General features: G+C 38.5%; 1 protein-coding gene across 6 annotated transcripts; it reads left to right on the top strand.

The window, feature by feature from the left end:
• Nucleotides 1–794: 794 nt before the first annotated feature.
• On the top strand, nt 795–22,659 carry pex5 (peroxisomal biogenesis factor 5). 6 transcript variants are annotated; one of them, XM_049480283.1, is made up of 17 exons: nt 795–918; nt 3,478–3,635; nt 4,443–4,481; nt 5,531–5,648; nt 6,912–7,055; nt 7,947–8,037; nt 8,495–8,585; nt 11,114–11,236; nt 11,952–12,065; nt 13,762–13,845; nt 14,955–15,074; nt 15,219–15,362; nt 16,770–16,840; nt 17,758–17,979; nt 18,916–19,081; nt 20,038–20,195; nt 21,587–22,659. In XM_049480283.1, exons 2-17 carry the CDS (start codon nt 3,522–3,524, stop codon nt 21,825–21,827), a joined length of 2,040 nt encoding a protein of 679 aa, XP_049336240.1. In that variant the 5' UTR covers nt 795–918; nt 3,478–3,521; the 3' UTR covers nt 21,828–22,659. The 6 variants fall into 6 exon arrangements, with proteins under 6 accessions (XP_049336240.1, XP_022530026.2, XP_049336239.1 ...); XM_022674305.2 differs by lacking the exon at nt 795–918 and adding an exon at nt 1,078–1,237; XM_049480282.1 differs by lacking the exon at nt 795–918 and adding an exon at nt 1,078–1,357.
• The last annotated feature ends 596 nt before the right edge of the window (nt 22,660–23,255 follow it).

The raw sequence follows: 23,255 nt of genomic DNA, 5'->3' as shown, positions 1-23,255 counted from the left end.
GAGAGTACTTACTAGTATGTATGTATCAGTGATGGTTTGGAGAGTCATGCCATCTGCTGGTGTTGATGCACTGTGTTATATCAAGTCTAAAGTCAGTGCAGGGTTTCCCTGGAAAATCTTACTGCACTAAATGGTTGCCTCTGCTGACAACTTTTATGGAGATGCAGATTTCATTGTCCAGCAGGACTTGGGCACACATCCCACTCTGCCAAAAGTACCAACTGGTCTTAATAAAAATATTAATAATAATATTCTTATTTTCTGACACACTGATTTTTGGGTTTTCATTGTCTGTAAGCCATAATCATCAACAATAAAAGAAATAAACGCTAAAATATATATAAATCACCCTGTGAGTTCCACATTTTTAACTGAATTACTGAAATAAAGTAACTTTTTTAAGTTATATATATATTTTTTAGATATGTTATTAAGTCAATTGTTTTTATTTTTTTAAGAGTGGCCCTAATAAGCTGTACACATACATAAATAAACAAGTTTGGTGAGAAAGAACTTGACTGGACTGCACAGAGTCCTTACCATAACCTTATAGAAAACACCTTTGGGATGAATTAGAGTGGAGTCAGGACTTAAAATCTGACAAGGAGGTTTATGTGTGTAAAGGCAGACGAGTGAACAATTTTGACAACACTGTGTATTATACATTATACAATATAATATCCTGAAAAGCTGAAACTTTCCCAACTTGATGATTCCCCTTTAAACTTTACCTCACTGTGATTATTTGGCTGGGGTTACTGTGTGAGAGAAAGAGAGAGAGACAGTGGACTTTGAATCCGTCCTTGAACACATGACGTCTGTAACTAGCTACTTTTTAAAGCACCTTTCCTAAAGAATAAACAGCTCGAATTTAACAGCTGAGAAGCTTTAAAGTGTTTGGAGTGCAGGGGTTAAGCAGTAAGTAAGAGTTTTAAAGCAGTAACTCGAGTTTTAAAGCGAAAATTTGCTTTGCTGCTTTGCTGTCTGTTCTCTGCTGTCATTTTAGGAATCTAACGTAAGCTACGCACCGTGCGCCTGCCGCGTGTAGGCAAGCGGGAGCCTCGAGCTGCGTAACTCGCGTTGGTGAATACCACTGTGGTGTCTGTTGATTCATGCAGAGCCTTCAGTTAGTGGCGCCTCAGGTGAATAAATAAAGATTTACACGGCGAGCTGAGCAGCGCAGGACGTGCCCAGCGGCTCGCCTGAGAGCCAGCCGCTTCTTAATCGCCTCTGCTTTGTAAGTAGCCCATAGGTGACCCTGGGTGCGTCATATTTTTGGGCAGGTTGCTAAGCTAGCTAACCCAGCGACTGCTGTAATAACGACGGCGTTAGTGGCTGGAGCGGCCGGTGCTGAGCTGTGGGCTGAGCGGTGAGTTTATTAGCTAGGTTAGCTAGATTAACTCGTTTAGCATTGTAGCTACACGTATATAAGAATAAACAGTGCTATTTAAAGCTATTTAACTTGCAGTTGTTAAAGGTTAACATGATTATTAGACAGCTAAGCGAGCTAAACAATGCGCTGCTGTCCTAATAGCTACGTGCCCTCAGTCTTGGAAGTGCCTCCTGTGGTTTATTAGGTTAGCTAGCCTTCACTGATGTGTAAGTTAACCAAGGTTAGCTTAGTTTAGCTTGCTAGCTAAATAGCCGTTACGTTACTAGCAATTAAAATGCTGGTGTATAATAAATATATTAATAAGAAGAGCATAGTTTTGAACAAAGTATTGTATTTGTTCGCATTGTTACCAGAGCTGAGTGTGGCATTATTTGTGTGTGATTGGTGAGAATTGTTCCGTTCCACCTTAAATGGTGCAGATAGATCCAGCAAAAGGATGGAGCTGCTGCACCATTTAAGGTGGAACGGAACAAGTCTCATAACAAACCTAAAACAGACAAATACATGTTTAGTAGGATGTTTACATCGGTGGTGAACCCAATAGTGTCTTTTTTTAACATCTTCTTTAAAAATATACTAAAATATCTTATTATTATTATTATTATTGTTGTTAGATTCCAAAGTGGGAATGCAGTTCCTACACAGACTGCGTGTGTGATTGTGGCTCAGCTCTATTGCTGTGGTTTAAAGCTGTGATATGATGGTTGCTAGGTGGTTGCTATGGCATTGTTGTTGGTTACCAAGGTTTTTAAGTGGTTGCTAATATGTTGCCGTGGATTTAATCAGTGATGGTTCATAAAGTGTGGCTGAGTAGTTTGTAGTTTGTTGCTATGGTATTTGTGTTGGTTGCTATGGTATGGCTATATGTGGGATGGCATGTTGAGCACTTTATTCATTCCTCTCTGGAAAATCTGTATGATGATTTTTACGAAAAACGTACATTGGATAGATTTGTGACTTCTGTAAACGTTAGGTTTATGTTTGGGGTTTAGTTTTTGTTCAGATGCTTTTTGTGCAAATAGTTTTGCATTTTTTCAAAAGCTATGTGCAAGCACAAAATTCCTGATTATGATGAATGATCCATCCATCCATCCAAGCAAGTTTATAGATGAATTTGTCATTTATTGAAGACAGTAATATAATTAGTATTAGTGATACAGGCTCTGATTAGAGCTGGGCAATATGATGATATTTTATACATTCATACATTTTCTTATCACTGATTACACATCACTGTACTAAGCAGTATTTGAATAGCACTTTTTAAAAATCTGAAACTTCTGATTCCTTTTGTCTGCATGTCAGAACATTGCAATACATACTGTTTATCATAAAAATAATTTAAATATTGTAATATGATATTTTTTTCTTTACCATATTACCTAGCTCTGTCACTGTGTGATGTACATCACAGAAGGTGCTTTTTATACTGGTAATATCGATATTTCAGTTATATCGTATGGACTGAAATTAAGAAACATATCATGACATAAGTTTTGGCTATATCGTCCTGACCTAGCTGTGATATTAAAATGTACTTTTTATTGCAGAGAGCTTAATTTGACATTAAATTGTCTTAAAATATAAAAAAATATATATTTTTACAATATTGCCCAGCCCTAAATTACACTTACTGCCCAGATAAAGAGCTTTTTCATTCTGTGTGTGTGCAAACATAGCCTATAAAAATGTTGAATAAATTATAGCTAGTTTAATATGTTCACATGACCTCGCTTTCCATGGATATTAAATGTACCACAGGTATCTTTCAGGGGCAACATCTTGGAGACCTTCATATTGAGCACCCACAACTTTTATAACGTGCCCAGCGGCTAATCGTTTTAGTCCTAATCAGCTTAGGCACCATATGTTGATGCCACTGGACAGATTAGGCCAGAGGGTCAGACAGTGATAACGAGAGGAAGGGTAGGGGTGAAGTTGAAGCTGATTCTAGAGATGATGATGATGATGATAAAGTTTTTTTTATTTATCAGCCTTGTTGATAACAGACAGGTAGATCCAGAAGCTCCAGTTTGGACTATAGTGTAATAATGTTTTTTAACTTTTAACACTCTGTTTTCCAGAACCTCCCGGGTGCTTGTCGGAGCCATCCTGACCCTGGGTTACCATGGCGATGCGGGAGCTAGTGGAGGCGGAATGTGGGGGAGCCAATCCCCTCATGAAGCTAACAAGTCACATGACTCAAGAGGGGGGAGCTTGGAGACACAGGTCAACGCCCACTGTGAGTTTATTGGTGTTCGGTTGTTTTGCTACTATTTGCAGGGTTGGCTGGCCGTCATATTCGTATCGATGCCCTGAAATTTTTTGATATTATTTTAGGGCTGTATTGGCCATTAGTGTATTTTTTTTTGCTGTTTCTAACTGATAACTGATTCTAATTTCACACTAAATATCTACTAGAGACTAGATTTATTTTACTTAATTTCTGGTATATGTAGTGTATTGTTAGTACCATGACAAAAATATTCTGCAAAATCATAATATTATTTAAGGGCCTTGTTGGAGTCAAGTATTAGCATACCTGGAGGCTTGGTAGTTTAGGGGTAAGGACTAAAGCTTATTTTACCAAAGAGAAAACCACTTAAACTTTTTGAGTTTCCTCTGCACAAGAAAGATGCGTGTATGTGAGCCATGTCGTGTCAAAAATAAATTTTTAGAGGCTCTATAATCAAAAATTGTGTATTTACACAAACCTGAAACGGGTTACAGTTATTTTCAAGACTTTAGAAATTCACTAGTAGTCTACAGTAAGGCTAACAAGCTACAATTAGAGACAATTTTGGATAGTGGCTGATCTGTTACTGACTGATGTTGTGAGAGAAAGCATTCTGGATTTCCAAATATTAAAATCTCTCAAAGAGCTTCCTGAATTGTTTTGTGAGTAGTCATTTTCCACCAGTATGTGCTGTTCAGAAGCAAGAGAAGCAGTAATGCAGTGCCATATTAGTCACAGTTCTGTTCAATTTTTGGCATCTAATGTGTGACATTAAATGTTGAACATCTGTCTTTTCTGTGTTTTTCCTCTCAGATTCCCCCCACACCAATCGAGATTGCCACAGAGGAGGAGGTAATTTTAGTTTCAGATTATTTTGGTCATGCCTGTTCTGTTAAGCAGTTTTCACTTTAGATCTGAAGTTAGAATGTTTCAAAAAGTACAGTGGCTTGCAAAAAAATGCATGCCCTTGAAGCTTTTCACTTTTTGTCACTTTTTAACCACAAACTTTAATGTACTTTATTGAGATTTTAATGATGGATTCAGCCCCCTTTACTCTAAAACCCTTAAATAAACAGCATAATATAGACCAAGAAACTCACCAGACAGGTCAGAGATACAGTTGTGGAGAAGTTTAAAGCAGGGTTAGGTTATAAAAACAGATCCCAAGCTTTGAGCATCACTGGACAGCACTGGTCAGAGAAGCAGCCAAGAGGTCCTTGGGCCCACAGCGAAAGTGAGAGAATCTGTTCCACAGAACAACTCTTTGTCGTGCACTTAATAGATTTGGCCTTTATTGAAGAGTGGCAAGAAAAAATACATTTTTGAAAGAAAGACAAAGTTTTTTGGGGGGCAGTTTGTCCCAAGCCATGTAGAAGACACAGCAAACGTGAATGAAGGTGCTTTGGCCAGATAAAATGCAGACCGCTATGTGTGGTGGAAAAGTAAAGCGGTTCATCACCCTGAACGCACCATGCCCACTGTGAAACATGGTGGTGGCAGCATCATGCTCTGGGGCTGCTTTTCTCCAGAATACATGTCAATACTGGAACAAAAACCTGTTGAAGGCCTTCCAGCAAGACAATGACCCTAAACGTACAGCCAGAGCTGCAGTGAAATGGTTTTATCAAAGGCACATATTCATGTTTTTAACTAATTGTGCTTATATATCACCTTGATTTCAGTATCGCAGTATAGAGAATTCCTTTCTGTTTAGTTCTTGGACCAGTCCAGTTTGTCATCCAACTGCATATGTGTCAGTCGCCAGGTTCTTGCCAATATATCATGTTTTTCAGGTGGACAGAATTAACAAGTAAAAAATTCTGTTATGGGAAATATGAAATAAGAAGTTTGTTTGACAGCTTGACGTTTCTGCGTCTCACTGACCACACCTTTAATTGCAGCTGGTGAGCGAATTTCTCCAGGCCCCCCCTCGGCCTCCTAACAGCTTTGACATGGGCCAGCTTCTGGAGGAGATGCAGCAAATCGACCAGCAGAGCTACAGACAGGCCCCACAGAGAGGTAGCACACACACACACTCACACACATTACACATGTGCTAACCCGGAGACCCCCAGGGGTCTGTGATTTACAGCAACAGATGCAGCAGATTTAAAGGAAATGCTGTTTCTGTTCCTGAAGGTCGGGAAAGTTTCTGTCACTGCTGGGAGTGTAGAAGCTGCCAGTACGTGAGTCATCGGTCAGTGAGAACTCCGAGGAGGGGAAGGAAAATATTTATAAAAAGGACTGACCCGGGATAAAATTCTTACCCTGTGTATGGTGCTGTAATAAACAGAATACAGAGTAATATCTATACCCTACGTATGGATAAGGTTTTACTGGAATTATCAGATTATTAACGTAATTTGATTTACGTAGATTCTCTTCCTTTGCGGGAATATGAAATTAAGTGACACCTCATTATTAATCCATACGGTTTAGTTTGATGTTGGCCCACTCCTTGCAGCTATAACAGCTTCAACTCAACTGGGGAGGTTTAGGAGTGTGTTTATGAGAATTTTGACCATTCTTTCAGAGGCGCATTTGTGAGGTCTAACTGTTTCTGCCAAACAAGGGAGCATGATATTGTGATAATGGAAGTGATTGGAACACCTAAATTTAGTGATTTGGATACATTAGTAAATACTTCAGGCAAGCTAGTGTATTGTGCGATAACTTCATAATGTAGTTATATTGACAGGCCTGAGCACAGTTCATCATGTTATGACTTTAAAGACTAAATTACCATATTTTTTGCACTATAAGACGCATAACTCCTCATTGTGCCTTATAATCCAGTGCACCTTATGTATGAATTTTACCAGTCAGGTTGTAAGGAGCAGTAAAGCCAATCAGCTGAAGTACAACATTATACAGGAGTTTCAGTGAAGTTTCTCCAGCACAGAGACTGGAGCAGTATTAGCATTAGCCACTAAGTGCTAGCTCTTTCACCATTCAGAGGTGAGTATATCGGATTGTAGTCTGCATGTTTAACGTTTTAAAGCAAGCTACGTGGGTCGAACCACTAGCTAATAGCACCTGGCTTACCTGAACACTCAGGTTTCCTCAGTGTACCACTGTCGGGCAGCACTAACCGCTGCACCCACATTGTAAGCCTACTGTAAATCTATCTATCTATCCAATATCTATCTATCATAGATACCGTAGAGAAAGTCTTACCTGAGGCTCTTCCTCACACTGTGTAAAATGTCTGATTCTCTTGTAAACAGAATCACATGTTTGTTTATTTATGTGATTCAACACATCAGTACTTTCTGCTTCCAGCTCCAGATGTAGCCGCATTGGCGCTGTCCGGCGACTGGGCTGCAGAATTCCTGTCTGGAGCCGACTCTGCTGCTTCTGCTGGTCAGGCAGGTCTGGACGCAGCGGATGCTGACTGGACTCGGGAATTCATCAATGACGTAACCGGTTAGTCTTATATGACTGTGTGTCTGTTCAGCTACCCTTTTCTAATCGTTATGTTATTGCTGTACAAAGTTAGAATATGTTAATTGAGTGAGAGTTCTAGACACTAGAGATGCACCAAAACAAAAGAAAATTTGGGAAACAGATTTAATAAATATTGGTATTTTCTTTTTTAGCTGTGCATAAATTAAATAGACAAACTTTTCTTTTGCTTTTTAAAGAAAGCATAATTCTTTAGAATACGTTATTTTGTCTTTCTTTTTACTTTTTTTTGCAGAATAATTTTGGTTTGCCAAATTTAATGATATTTCGGAGTTGACGCTGGAGGCGAACCAAACCATGGTTACCATGGTGTAACAAATGTGGAGTTTTTAATGACCGGGTTCGTACGGTCATGAAAAAACTGGAAAAAAATTTGAAAACAGCAATTTCCATGCCTGGATAAGTTTTGGAAAAATAGTACAAATGTGTCAGCTAGAGTTATTTCAGTATTTTAGCCCTAAACAGTGGAGCTCTCAGGATCTGACACACATTTTATTATTAAAGTTTGCGTGTCAATCTTTTATCTGATTAATTTTAGAATTACTATAATCAATTTTAATTATAGTTTTAGTTCATGATGTTCTGATGTTTTAAAAATCATATGGTCATGAAAATTTGCCTTAAAGGCATGGAAAATTTATGAAAAAAATAATGAAAATGTATTGGTTAAAACATGTATGAACCCTGAATGACTGATGTTGTGTGGTTTTTGACACTGTGTGACTCACTATTACACTATGCAGTTTGTTAAAATACATGGATGGATGATTTAAGGGGGTGTAAGGGGGAAACTGTTTAAATTAGATCTAAAATTCTCATTTTCTTTATTTTCTCTCTTTTTTTTGTTCTCAGATCCTGGGCGATGGGCTGAAGAGTATCTGGAGCAGTCAGAAGAGAAGCTTTGGTTGGGCGATCTGGGAGAGAAGGAGCAGGAGAAAGAATGGTAAGAGAGAAAAAGAGCAACAGCTGAAAGCAAAATTGGAGAAAGGACAGAATAAAAAATGTAAAACATTATAAAAGGTCTGAAAGAGTTAAAGAATGAGCCGAGGTCAGAGCAGGTTGTTGAAATTTCCCATCAGATCCAGCGCTCTTCAGTCATTTCCCACTTCAGTGTTAACCTTAAGGCCTGAGCGGAATCTAAACACAGCATTTTTGTGGTTGAAGAGCAGGGCAGGTCCTGTTGGGGCTGCAAACTTTCTCAGGGTAAATGATTAGGAGAATCACACTGGGTCATAAAGTGTGTCTATTAGTTTATGGATAAAACTGAAATTATGAATATAATCCTAGATTCCTTTTTATATATGTTTAACCTCATAATCTCTTTTTATAAGACTACACTGAGGATATAAAAATATAATTTATTTTCTTAAGGATTTTAATTTAAAACTCTAATCTCGTAGGACAAAGGAATATGAACCAGGAGACGAGCTGAAACAAACCGCCAATGAACTTCTAGCAAAGGTGGACGACCCCAAGCTACAGAACACAGAGGTAAGTGTGTGGTGTTTATTTATTTATTTATTAATTTATTATTGTACCAAATCTTCTGAACTTCACCTGTACATGGTAACACTTTAAATTATCATGGGATTGAATTAATCTGTCACAATTAGATAAATCCATTGTGAATAGTGCATAATGCCCTAGTTTCTATATTTGGTGCCAAATCCCCCCAAAAAAAGTGCACTCAACGACTCCATGCAAGATTATTAATCAAAGCGTAGCCTGAGGCTAGTTTCCCCAAAACTATCATTGTATTAAGATCTAAAGTGGTACAAACAGAGTTGTTTTAGATGCTCACGTAACCAGTGATGTATTATCTTTAAGTTTAGGATGCTTTTGGAAAAAAAGCCAGGCCTAAATTAGATTTTTCACTTGCTTCAGCTCCACAGATTTAACCTGGTACTTTACTAAAGACTTTACAAGTTTACAAATCAGGGTCTTTCTTTTAGTTCTCTGAAAGCACCTGGTCAGGAACACATGACCATGTTCCACCGCTCAGGCTGAGCTGTATTAGGGATTATGGCTGTTATTAGGGATGCACCGATGTGGGAATTCTGGGTCAATGTCGATATATGGTATTACACCTGTTAGGGCTGCACAGTACATTGTTTAAGCATTGTCATCGCAATGTGCACATGCGCAATAGTCACATTGCAGGAAGTCCAATAATACTGCAGTTAAATTCATGTTGTCATGTTGTAATGTTTTGCAGCTTGACACAAAAATAAGATGAACAGCGTTGTCTTTGCGTGCTTTTAAACACAAGGACTAACAGCCTGTTGAAAGCTGTGCAACTTAGTTCAGCACATCTTTGCTAATATATATTTCCAGTTACAGCCGAAATCATGCTTTTAATCCCAGAAAAAATGCTCTTTTTTACCTTCTAATAGGCCATTTAAATGTCTGATTAAACTGCCAATTATTGTTAATTTGCTGTTTATATATATATCGCATTATATATAAACAATTTTAAACATTGCAATTCAGTCACATTTTTCCAATATCGTGCAGCCCTAACACCTGTATATATATCTGCTGATTTCTGTGCCGATTTACACATTTATAGCTTTCAGAGAGACCCCGGTATAACTTTAAAACTAATAAAAATAAATAAAAAAATAACTCAAATCAATGCAGCAGTGCTGCTGCCATTGCTTGGTCTTTTTCCACCATACAATTAATACGTAAGCACGTGAAGTTTTGAATTATTGGCTATATCTGCCAATGCCAATGACAGTAAAAAAGCAATTATCGGCCGATACCTTTAGAATTTTGCTATTATCAGGCATTCATAGTGATTAGCGTTTCTTTATCCATTTGTAGCATTACTTAAACCAGAAATCTGGTGTGAAATGGACTTGGGTTGTAGTGAAACATGATAACAAGTACAAACTTTCATCTAATAGCCCACCTTTTTTCACCCCCCCGCATTCCTAAATACAGCTTTTAGCTCATGTTCCTTACAGGCTTACAATGCTATCGATAGAGGCATAGAGTTTAAAAATGTCAGAGCCCTCGGAATTCCACTAATAATGTGTGGAGCTACTTTGATCTTTTTAATTGTGTAAAAATAGTGATTTCTTTGCATGGGCAACGCTATGCCCCTATCACTAGCATTGTATGCTTTTTGGGAGGATCGGCTCAAAGCCATGTATTTGGGAATGCTGGGGGTAAATGGAGATTTTTACTCGTTACCTTGTTTCACTACAACCCAAGTCAATTTCACACCAGATTTCTCCTTCAATCGTGACCAGGAAGTGCCCAGAACAGAGAATACTAGCTAACTAAATGCAAAATTTAACATTGAAAAGAACTGTGTGTTTTTATACCAGCTTAATCCAACATCATTACCATGCCTTAAGCACGCCAGTGACTGCGCTCATCCACCATTGCTAACACTGTGTTAGCATACCAGTGATTGGGCTCATCCAACATTGCTAATGTGGCATTAGCATGCCAGTGACTATGCCAGGGATTATCTAACATTGCTAAGGCATCGACCCATACTGGCTAGCCAATAGGCAGAACTCTCAGTCCTTTAAGCCCCCTCCCACAATGGTTCTCTGGCCCATATGCTTAGCTAACTGTGCTAAGAAAACCAGTCCCATTGACCATTGGTCTTGACTATTAGTGAAGTACCAGACTAAATACATGGTTTTAATTTATGGCTACACCTAATTTCCACATATATTTATCATTATGAACCCTTCTGCTAAGGTGTTGCTATGTACATTGGTGAAATGTGATTAGCTTGTTTGTGACGCCGTTGCCTTTTCATCCGCAGTTACTCATTTTGCTGTTTCTTCCAGAACATCTGTCTCTTTCTCATTATTTCTCATCTGTTTTAGCATTTTCTCTTAGTGGTTTAGAGGACGGAGCCCAGCTTCTCTTTTGCTCTCTTCTGTGTGTGTGTGTGATAAGTGTGGCTATATAATTAGCGTACACCATCTCTCTGCCCCTCCCGTTAGCTGTAGATGTGTAATTGTTGTTGTTGTTGTTGTGTTGTTGTTGTGTAGTTCCTGCGGTTCATTAGGCAGATTGGCGAGGGCAGTGTGACTGTGGAGGACAGAGCAGGGAAGCAGCTCACTGATAGAGAACAGGCCAGGGAGGCACACAACTGGGCCTCCAGCTTCTCCCAGGTACGACCCCTACGTCCTCCTCCTCCCAGTGAGGAAGCATGGGAAAGGGGAAAGTGAGGGATGTCCCGATCCAGTTATTCCAATGCCTTTAAATCCCAATCCAGCCATGGGCAATATTATGATAAAATAATAAGATATTAATATTCTTTAAATACACTGCCAAACTAAAATAAATATTATGACAGGCCTAAGGACATGAAGTATAGCTTAAAAATAAAAAGTTGGGTATTGGATTGGTTGCAATACAGGCAATATGGATTCATTCAAATGTATAAATGCATGTTTTTGGTTTGGATCGGGTCATCTCTCAAGGCAACTGAGCCCTGCTGGCAGCCATCTGTGCCCGCGCCGTTCAGCAGAACGAAAGCCAACAGATGCCCTTGCCAGTGTGCACCCTAAAGTGCTGCTGTGTAACCAAGGAGAAATCCATTTGGTTTGTAGTTTTTGTAGTTAACGATGAACAAATGCTCTGGATTTCTCCCTCAGCTTTAAAACGCTGAGCTGTATCTGTCGCTGTGAGTCTGTGTAAGTCAGTACTGATGTCATTACTGTAACACTTCCTTCTTCCTTTATCTGAAACTACTAAAACCACACTTCTCGACCCGTTTACCTACATCCACACCCAAATATAACTCCTAAATGAACCCGATACCAAACCCACCGTGCCCACAAAACCCGTCCCCCTGCCCTTACCCCCTCCATAACGCCCGTCCAGTTCCTGGAGAAAACGAGGGGAGGGCCTGTGCAAGTGGAATCTCAAGAGTACAAAGAGAAGACTGACCAGGCTAAAGCTAAACAGGCAGAGCAGTGGGCTTCTCTCGTCAGGCAGGTAGGACCCCGGGTGCTTGGCAACACAGATACAGTGGTCCTGCTGTTGTTTATTTTACGAGTCTTTCTACAAAACAGGTGCTATTTCTGTGTAAAAAAAAAAAAAAATATCTAAATCATCATAAAGGACAAAAAATTCACAATGTTTATCCTTTGAAAAAAAAAAGTATTCCTCACCTTATCATAAAATTCTTCAGATCAATATTCACAACAAAATCTTACGCAGTCATAAATATCTTCTTAAAACACACATGCCAATCAGTTCTTTATCTAATACCTACAGTATCATTCCAAAGTTTAGACACACCTTAAATTCAGTGTTGTTTATTATTTTTAATAATTCTGCATTGTAGATTAATACTAAGTCATCCTTAATCACATAAGAAAAACATGGAATTATTTAGTAAATAAAAAATCGGGTTACAAACCAGAATATGTTTTAATATTTAAGATTCTTTCTCAGTCAGCTTTATGAGGTAGAGTCACTTGGGAACGGCTTTCAGTTAACAGCTGTGCTGAACTTGCCGAGAGTTAATTACTTGAATTTCTTGCATCAGTTATTTTTGAGAGCATCGGTTGTAAAGTTGTCAAGAGGTAGAGTTACAGGTATACAGTGAATAGACCTATTTGAATAATGTTCTAATCCATATTATGGCAATCTAAAAAAAAAAGTTATGATGAAACTTGCTCTTATCAGGACTGCCCCAGGAGAGGAAGTGCAAGAGTTCCCTCTGTTACACAGTTTTAAAAATTGTGTCAATAATTTTTGCTGACCTTGATGTTGCCTATTATGTTTTTATGGCTTAGCAAGGAGAGCCCATTATTGTGTTTTAATACACCTAAAGTTAATTTTACACCGGAGTTTTCCTTTAAGGGCTCTGTCATTTTTATGCAAATAAGCTGATGCTGGCCACGCTATGTATACACTGAGTGTTTACCACATCAAGGAAATATTTTATGTTGGTTAATGCAGAGAAGAAAAAGAACAAATATTAAAAATGGTATGTTAGTCTTTAAAAGGAAATTCTCATAAATTATGCTAACAAGAACGCTTGAGTAAATAGCTTGGGCACATTTGTATATTATTAAATTGGGTTGTAGACTCAAATGGCACCCATTTTGTCCTGTATATATTTATTTATTTTTATATTTATTTATTTTTGGTTTGTTTAACAGTCTGGTATCCTCTCCTCAGCATTTTACTCTTTATTTCAGTCTATTTTCAGTATTTTGATTTTACCGTAGTTGCTTGACAGTGTCTGTGCTTCCTTCAGTATCAGTCTGGTGATGCAAAGCTTATCCTGTAGTGACCTGCTTGCATTTCTGTGAGAGCAGATCCGCACTGAAGCAACTGCAACCCGTTCGATCCGCCCCGCTCCTGACAGAGCAATAAGCAGCTGTGTGGTGTCCCGTTAACGGGCAGGCGCCGGAGTAGATGGGTAGTCTGCTTGCTGTGTGTAAGTAGAGAGGGAGGGAAAGAGGGAAGAGCTAGGGTAGGACACGCTTCCTCCATCGGTCAGCCTCCCAGCCCCACTCTCTCTTTTCCTTAATGTTGTTTCTTTTTTTTCTTCTGTCCTCCACTCTTGTCCATTACTTACGTTGTCCTCTGGTCTGTGTATGTATGTGTGTGTATATGTGTGTAATCGTTGCGCTGTGGTTAGTTTGGGTAATAAAGCTGTGATTGGTTGGGTCCTCAGGTCTCTGAGGAATCTGCAGAATCCTGGGTGGATGAGTTTGCCACGTCAGGGCCGGAGTTCCAGCAGGCCAAAGCTGCTGTGGAGGTACCACTGCATTCCTATACTGCACCTAAACACTCATACTTCACTCTCTATCACAGCTACAGGCATAAAATAATTTATATTACACTTTGTATTCAGACTTGACAGCCAAATATCTATATGCAAATTAATCTTTCTGGATTAGAGCCAGTTTACTTTAACAGCTATTGAATAACTTTTGAATGCTGATGCAGATCTAAACCAAATACCACATACAGGTTCAGGATATGATTCTGATTATAAGGATGACGGCCATGGAGGGGGAGCTGAAAAGCATATATCAAAAAGGGGCAGGATCAATGCTAAGTAGCTGTTTCTCAGGAACCATGCCACCTTCTATTATACTTTAATTGAAATTAGTGCTGGGCCGTGTGCCAGAGATTAGCCAACAGCTTTACCACGGCTCCCTTTACAAAACTAAGTATTTCAATATTTCCATAAACACTATAAACAGACCTGAAATACTGAATGTTTAAGTATTCAAAAATATTTTTCAAAAGTTCTATTGCACAAGTAGAAAAGGCTTAATATTAATTTAAAATATTTTATTTACCTGAAGCCATTAGAGGCATTTGAGTATTAAATGCATTACAGGAACAATTCCCTTTTTTCTCCAGTTAACAAATAAATTGAATGTGCATTAAAATGGTCATTCAAGCTACAGTATTAATATATTTAAACAGGGCTATAGTTACTTCTCTTAACGTTTTTTGCACCTCGTATGCATTTTTAAGGGAGTTTTATCCCTGAATAAAAATGATTTTGTACCCAGGACCGATTCTGGGCTCTCCGAGCTGCCGATTGATTGCGCAATTCCATAATTTTTTTTTTTTTATAAGTGAATAGTTGCTGATAAAACAGCTATATTACAAGAAATAGAAAGTAGTAATAGGAGTTCCTCAGATAAAGTGCTGTTCTCATGCTTCTCCGGGCAGGATGGAGCGTTTGACTCCACAGAAATGACATACCCTCACTCAAGTGTGTTAGCCTATTATGCTAACTGGCTAGCTTAGCTGACAAGCTGTTTCAGTATGCTTCTTTTGCAGTGCTGTTCTACCTGATGCTGTTACACATTTTGCATTGAATATGTGTGTGCGTGTGTGTGTGTTCAGAGTGATGTAGATTTCTGGGAGAAGCTGCAGCAGGAGTGGGAGGAGATGGCTAAGCGAGATGCAGAGGCTCACCCCTGGCTCTCAGACTTTGACCAGATGCTCAACACCTCTTATGATAAGGTACCGGTATAGCTGTGGAGCTCTTCATTTCTCTCTATACAGAAGAACATTATTTTTAAGCATGTCTTTTCAGCATTGCAAGCTCACAACCATATATCATGTTTATTAAGTTCTGAACTAAAACGATTCATATCTGATTGTCAGGGGTATCAGTTTGAGGAGGAGAACCCGTATCTTTCCCATGAGGACCCGCTGGCGGAGGGGGTGAGGAGGATGGAGGCTGGGGATATCCCCGGAGCCGTGCGACTCTTTGAAAGTGCTGTGCAGAGAGAACCAGACAACCAGCTGGTTAGACTTCTTTATGTATTTCTTCACCACACTCTAGAACTGACTGAACTACCGTATTTTTGCACTATAAGGTACATTAAAATCCTTTAATTTTCCCAAAAAATTACGATGTGTCTTATTATCCAGTGCATCTTATGTATCAATTTTACCATTTAGGTTGTAAGGAGCAGTAAAGCCACTCCTCTCAAGTACAGCCTTATACAGGAGATTCAGTTTAGTTCTCCAGCACAGAGGCTGAAGCAGTATTATCATTATCTGCTAACCACAGTGCTAGCTATTTCGCCATTCAGATGTATTCAGAGCATTTTCACTCTGTAACCTGCTGCTAACCCTAGCTAGCAGTGCTGGAGCAGCATTAGCATCAGCCACTAACTACAGGGCTAGCACATTTCGCCATTCAGAGGTGAGTATATTGGATTTTATTCTGAGTTTTTGCTGTGTTAAAATAAGCTACTGGGATGCTAGCTGAAAGTGTGCTGGGTTACTGGAACACTCAACGTTCCTCAGTCTAGTGCTAATTATTTAGCAGCTAGTGCTAATGCTGCTGAACCCATCCTTAGTGCTGGAGAAACTTCACTGAAAACTCACCCTTAGACAAAGTATTGGAAGCCTAAAATTACTGTAAATAAACAGAAGCGCTTTAAAAATAAACATTTTTAGAAGAGAAATATATGTAGATTACCATCACTCATTTGTTTTTTTAAGAATTACAGTTTTGTTTACTTAGGTGCTTACCATTAGAAGGAAAACATGGTGACACTCTTGCTCGCTTCGATGTAGGCATCCTTACTAGTGTCGCTTAATATGCCTTATAATCCAGTGTGCCTTGTGTATGAAAATAGATCAGAAAATAGACGTTCATTTATCGTGTGCTATATAGACCCGGGGCATTTTATAGTCCAAAAATACAGTAAGCTAAATGAAGCTAAGCTGGCTAAGATGTGGTTAGTGCTACTTAAATCTGATGCTTTTTGGCCAATCAGAAAGATGAATCAAGATTTTTCAATCTATAAACACAAGATATCTATGAAAAGCTATTTTATTTTATGGTGCTGGTGTTTTTTCTTTTAAAGTAATATAACTAATAAGCTAAAATTTGCTCCTATATATGGCGGGTGCAATGAAAAAGAATACAGATGCTTGACTTTGTTCTTTTACAATTTGTGCAAATGTTCACAGACTAAAGCAGTTTTATATTTGTAAGAGAAAATCCAGTTTTAAATAAAACAAATTGTCTTTTTTTTTTTTAAAGACACATTTAGAACTGAATAGGCACTGTAACAGTAACTGCACTGTAAATTGTTGTTAATGTGTTTTAATGATCTTGTTTACTTGTGAACTGAAAAGGTTACCTTTCCCAGTTTGACTGTGAGATGACCTGTGGTTTATTTTCTGTCGTGTCCACAGGCCTGGCAATATCTGGGAACCTGCCAAGCAGAGAATGAGCAAGAGTTTGCAGCTATCAGCGCCCTCCGCAGGTCAGTGATGGGAAGATCTGATGACTTCAGGGCTTCCAAAAAAGCATCATTTTTAGTTCATATTTACAGTGTTTAACCTTTATACAGACTTTTTATATACTGTCACTCATATACCTGCGTCTTCACACTGATTTTAATACATCAGTTATCTGTATACATTGTATGTATATTGCAGTTTGGGACACATTAGAGTAGATTAGTTTAGATTAGACTTTGTCATTAAGAAAGTACAACTAAAAGACAATGGAATGCACAAAAAATAAATGTACAAAAAAATGATGAGTTTGATTGGTTTGTTTAACACTTTTTGTTCATGTGGATTTAATATAGCCTTAAATGTTAAATTAACAATCTAAAAAATCATAAAAATACATTGAATGAGGTAAGATGCTTCTTAATTTTTAACTGGTACTGTATAAACATAATGTAATTTGCACATTAAACGATTAAAACATTGTTAAACACAATTAAACAAATATTTAATTGAGTAAAGTTCTGCTCTGTAGATCTAACATTGATTCTTTTAATGTATCTATTCATCTTTTAAAAATTTGAAATTGTGTGTGTGAGTGTTTTATACATAATATTGGTAAAGTCTTGGTAAGTTACTGTATACAAAATAGGCATTTCCTATTTATTTTTGTTTCTACTTGTTTAAAACTCTAAATTATACTAAATAAAACTTTACCATTTATTTTATTGCAGTATTATATTCTAAATTAGTAAATATTTCAAGTGTCATATAATTAAGAATATAATTATTGCAAAAATACCCTAAAACACTGTGATGATATTTAAAGGAAATATAGCCAACCCAGAGTTGGGACTCATCCTATTACCAGCTGTTTGTCATACTACGTTTACATTAACAAGTGTGCTGAAATATCATCTCGTCGTCTTCATTGTGTTGTACTCAGGTGTATCGAGCTGAAGAATGACAACCTGACTGCACTGATGGCTCTAGCCGTCAGCTTCACCAACGAATCACTGCACCGGCAAGCCTGCGAGACGCTCCGCGATTGGCTGAGGCACAACCCCAAATACCGGCACATCCTGGAGCAGAGAGAGAGAGAGAAAGACCAAGAGGGAGTCCGAGAGAGAGAAAAGGAGAGGGAGAAATTCGGATCCCTGCTGCCAGAGTACGGAGATTAGCATGTTTTAATCACAATACAAAGAATTAAAGGAGAACTCTGGTGTGTAAAATGTACTTTTGCTGTATTAAAACATGATAAAAAAAAAGTACTTACCTTTAAGACTGTGTTGGAATAGCACACCTCCGTTCTCCCACAGCGTTCCGAGATCCAGAATTTTAACAGTTTGTCCAAACACTCTTCAGACTGGGTGACACGGGGCATAATTTACCCCAGTAAATCGCTTTTTACCCCATTATCCAGCTCAAATTAGCTCCACACCTCCTTGCTAGAATCTGGAGAACCCTAACATTTAAAATGAGGCATTAATAACTTAAAAAGTGCACAAGAAGCTTATTTAAAAAACACTGTTTACATCCTATAAGGCTAGCTTCAGCTTTGTGCGCCTCCATCTTTGTACTGATAATGTCAGACATATATATACATAGACTCCGCATAAGCGTAGCAGCCAGCAACGGGAGGCAGGCAATGAGGAATCTATGTATATATATATATATATATATATGTCTGTCATTATGAGTACAAAGATGGAGGCGCACAGAGCTGAAGCTAATGTTATATGATATAAACAGTAGTTTTTAATAAGCTTCTTTTGCATTTTTTAAGTTATTAATGCCTCGTTTTAAATGTCAGGGCTCTTCAGATTGTAGCAAGGAGGTGTGGAGCTACTTTGAGCTGAATAACGGTGGAAAAAGCAATTTATTGGGGCAAATTATGCCCTGTGTCACCCAGTCTGAAGGGAGTTTGGACAAACTGATAAATATTTCTGGATCTCAGAACGCTGTGGGAGAGCGGAGGTGTGCTCTTCATCAAAGGTAAGAACTTTTTATCATGTTTTATTACAACAAAAGTCTATTTTACACCGAAGTTCTCCCTTAAAGCGAGTGATGGATAGAAATGACATTTCTCTCTGTTGTTTTTCAGGGCTCTGTTTAACGAGGTACAGTCATTGTTTCTGACGGCAGCTGCTTCTGACCCCACCCGGGTGGACCCTCAGCTGCAGTGTGGTCTCGGTGTGCTCTTCAACCTGAGTGGAGAGTATGACAAGGCTGTGGACTGTTTCACTGCTGCCCTGTCAGCTACTCCACAGGTACACACACGCACAAACACAATAGACCCACATTACTTGTAAAAAATTACTTGTTGTTGTTTAGCTGCTTTTTAATTTTCTCCTATCACTGACTTATTACTGCCTATATTGTCACCTGTCAGACCTCTAATTCTTCTCTTCGCTGCTGAACCTGAGGCTTAGTCCAGTCTTGTTAAGCTGAGCTAAAGGCTAAAGCTGTTTCCATGTGGATCAGCCAGACCTGACTCTTCCTGTAGCAGTTTTCTTTAGAGGTCTTTTGAAGGTGTAGGAAACAGTACTTGCTGCTCTCTGGCTTCATCTGTAATTTTTTTCTCTAAAGAAAAGGCTTCTACTTAACTTAATAGTTGCAGAGTTCTCTGTGTTTCTGTGTCTTTTTCTAGTTATTATGATGAAAGTGAATGTGCTGTATGTAAGTGTGTAAATGCTGCAGTAGTGAGAGTGCAGTAACATCTGTTCCAGCACAGCTTTACTACAGACAAAGAGTTTGGCAATTCAAAAGCTCATTTTCCAAAGCTTAGTTTATTTCCAATTCCTACTTATCAGCTGTAAACTATTAACCAATAAACTGTTTGATAAAAATCACCCCCTCTTTTTTTAAAACAATATATATATATTTTTTTTTCTCTTTTATCTTCCTTAAGGACCTTGCAGATTTTGTACACTTGGTTTTGTACCAAGAGGTTAAATGTAAAAAACAAAGGGAAAAATGTGTGTTCTAAAACTTAAGACCAGTAATCGAATCGAATCAAATTTATGTAGCACTTTCCAACTGATGTGGCAATGCAACTTTACAGAAATGTGGTAGCAGAACAGAGGATCAGACAAAACATTGAACACACAAACAGAGGAAAAAAAACTCCCCCAAAAGCTAGAGGAGGGAGAAACACTAGGAGGAACCGAAACAGTAAAAAAATGTATTTAAATTTACTCACCTGGTATATGTTCTCTGTCTGTAGGATTACTTGCTGTGGAATAAGCTGGGTGCCACTCTAGCTAACGGCAGTCGATCGGAGGAGGCGGTGGCGGCCTACAGGCAGGCGCTGGAGCTGCAGCCCGGGTTTGTTCGCAGCCGCTACAACCTGGGGATCAGCTGTGTTAACCTGGGAGCTCACAGGTGAGTAGATTCAGCTGCAGAGCAGAGGAAATAGCCAGAGCTTACAGGAAGACCGAACTGGATCGACATAAATGGTGATGATTTTGAGTTCAGATCTAGGGTTGTCACAATACCAATATTTTGACTTATTATATATAATATACACAGATATGTATGTGTAGTATCACGATTCTCGATACTGAAACAATACTTTTTACATTTTGGTTGATAGTAAAGTATTTATTGAAACACTTAAGACAACACACATCTAGATAATAATAATCATTATAATTATTTAGTATTTTTTACGGCCGACTAAAAAAGACTAATCTTTTTTTCCTAAGGTCCTAGTTTCCTAAACTAATATTTTTCTTCTAGGTATCTAAACATTATCAAAGCTTCATCCAAATGTAAGCCAAATCGTACTTCACTAATATTAAGGCTTTGAAGAATTATAAAAAAAACTTAAGAACAATTAGCTTACCCCACTGGCAGATTTTGATGCTTAATGTATAAGCGTATATGTTTTTAATTTTACATATATTTTGTCTATTTTTTACCAATGGATTATTTGGAGTCTGCACACTTTTCCACCACAACAGACAATGACTTTTTTGTATTGCATATACCCCCCCCCCCCAGTAAGCTGTGCTCCTGTTAGCTGAAATAGCCTTCATTTTTTTAATTAAATCTCTTAATTAAACTCAGTAACTCTGCGCATTAAAATACTCTCTTTTAAAAAGCCTCAAAACTACCCTGAGATGTCATAATACAGTAAAAAAAAAAGCTCTAGTCTATCAGACATAAACCAAACCACAATAAACTACTATTACTGTCCCCTCACAGTAATTCAGGCAAATATCAGCATTTAAAAAAGAATAAATCATAAATCATTTGGGGGGGGGGGGGGGGGGTTGGTGTGTTCCTCAAATGGCATTTATTTATACTAGAGACCACTGACCAAAAATTAAAGGTGCATTATGTAGGACCTGAGAGCGAGTGTGTGAAATGGCTACAGCAGTCCAATTTCAAAACACCACAGAGAGTAGTCTGCTCCAACCACCCCTCCCCAGCCACGAAACTTATTTGGGTTGCCAAATTCAGCAGGCTGAATCTACACAACGTTAAGGCTAGTAGGAGAGGTGGAGAGTACGAGCGAGAGGAGAGGAGAGGAGAAATACAGCAATAAACTCTTCTAAAACCAGTAAAACCAGTTGTTATATTCCTTCTTTGGTCACTCAACATGTTTCCTTAATATCTGATGATACATCCTGATCTATTATCATTTACTACTGAAAATTTGTTACATAGTGGTCCTTTAATGAAAAAAACTATTAAATGAGACCTTTAAGATCTGTAAGATCTTAAGATCCTTTAACCAGTGTCCTCTTTATTATCTGTTTGTGTATCAGGGAGGCGGTGGAGCACTTCTTGGAGGCGCTGTCTCTGCAGCGGCAGGCTGCAGGAGAGGTAGAAGGTGGAGCGGGTCGAGGACCGGGCGCCGCGGCAACGGTGATGTCCGACAACATCTGGTCCACCCTGCGCATGGCGCTGAGCATGATGGGAGAAAGCTCGCTGTACGCCGCAGCGGACCGGCGCGACCTAGACACGCTGCTGGCTCACTTCTGCCAGAGAGAGGGAGAGACTGAATGAAGGCCGGAGAGGAGGGCGGAGCAGGAGCAAGAGGAGGAGGAGCACAGGGCGGAGCAGCGGAGGGAGGTGCTGTGCGAGTGCGGAGAGAGGTGTCTCGGAAAGACTTGTGAGAGAGGACAGGTGGAGCCGTTATGAGAAGATGGTGAGAACAAAGAGGAGGAGACGAGTGTTAAATGCTCATATAACACATTCAGCACTTACACTGGTGCGAATGGACAGACTGATGGCCCGGTGGTAATCTGGCTGCTCTTCAGAATTTGGCAGTATATCAGAAAGCCCATAAGTGGTACACCAGTCAGAAGAAACCACCACCAGACCTGCTAGAGCTTCAGAGCTCTCCGTTTGTCCGTTACATTTTTTCCACGTCTCAAAAACGGCACGTCTCGGCCGTATCCCCCTGGACACCAGCGAGGACGGTCGGATTTCACACTGTGAAAGATATTTGCCTTCAGTTCCATTCATGAGTTCTATTTGGAAGGAGAAGTTCTGGTCTGGAAGAACCTTGTTCGTGTCTTTTTTCATCGTCTTTGTTCTGCAGGACAGACTGGTCAGACTGCCAACAAGAGGAATAAATGAGAAAAGAGATGAGAAACGGGAAATACACACCAACGCTCGCTCTCCTCTCCTCTATCATCTGTTCTGTCAGTAGGATGCCAGCTCACGCTGTAAATTAATCAGCTTAATTGTAAATGCTGCCAGCCATCTTGTGTACTGTACTTTAATTGTATTATTAATATTGTTATTATTATTATTATTATGCCCGTTTTGAATATAGCCAACAGACTGTAATGATCATGTATGTAATCCCAGCAATAAAACTTTGAAATAATGAGAGTGGCTGTTCATATTTATGTAATGGATGTATGTATGGATTAATGTAAAGAATGAACATAATAGAAAATTATAAATAGAAAATGCCTCACTAACGTAGAACTGAAACGAATGTCTGTGAGTTGGTGTAGAATTTGATTTAAGGGTTTGGAGTTTTAAAACTATGATGTATCCTGTTAATAGGTTAAACAGCTCAAAACTGCAAAAAACAGTAAAAGGCTTACAGATAATAAAAAATAGTCATACTGCTTTAAACATATACTATTAATAAGGATTTAAACAAAAAAAAAGGAATAATGGTAGCCTTTTTTTTAAAGCAGATAAAAAATGTGCAAATTAGCTTCTAAATAATAAAAAATATGATAATTAACAATTACATTTTGTGTAAAATATTAAAAAAAATGTGTAATCTTAAAAATGAAATTGCTTGCAAAAGATTAATTAATAGAACTATTAAATGGTTTAAAGTAAAAAAATAAACGCTTTAAAAGGGAAAAACAGTAATATACTGTCAATAATTAAGAAAAATTAAAATATATCACATAGAAGTTACGTAAAGTCTATAATATAAGTAAAAATACTTAACTGTTGAATATT

Source organism: Astyanax mexicanus, chromosome 6, assembly GCF_023375975.1.
Source record: "Astyanax mexicanus isolate ESR-SI-001 chromosome 6, AstMex3_surface, whole genome shotgun sequence".
Classification (NCBI taxonomy): Eukaryota; Metazoa; Chordata; class Actinopteri; order Characiformes; family Acestrorhamphidae; genus Astyanax; species Astyanax mexicanus.
Note: the sequence above shows the minus strand (reverse complement) of the source record. Positions and strands in the feature narration are given on the sequence as shown.

What these genes read in the sequence shown, in the direction of transcription:
- pex5 (XM_049480283.1), top strand. Translation starts at nt 3,522, where the DNA reads ATGGCGATGCGGGAGCTAGTGGAGGCGGAATGTGGGGGAGCCAATCCC. An exon ending in CAGACAGGCCCCACAGAGAG is followed by an intron (nt 5,649 to 6,911) that starts GTAGCACACACA and finishes TTCTGCTTCCAG; the next exon opens with CTCCAGATGTAGCCGCATTG. An exon ending in TTCGGATCCCTGCTGCCAGA is followed by an intron (nt 17,980 to 18,915) that starts GTACGGAGATTA and finishes GTTGTTTTTCAG; the next exon opens with GGCTCTGTTTAACGAGGTAC.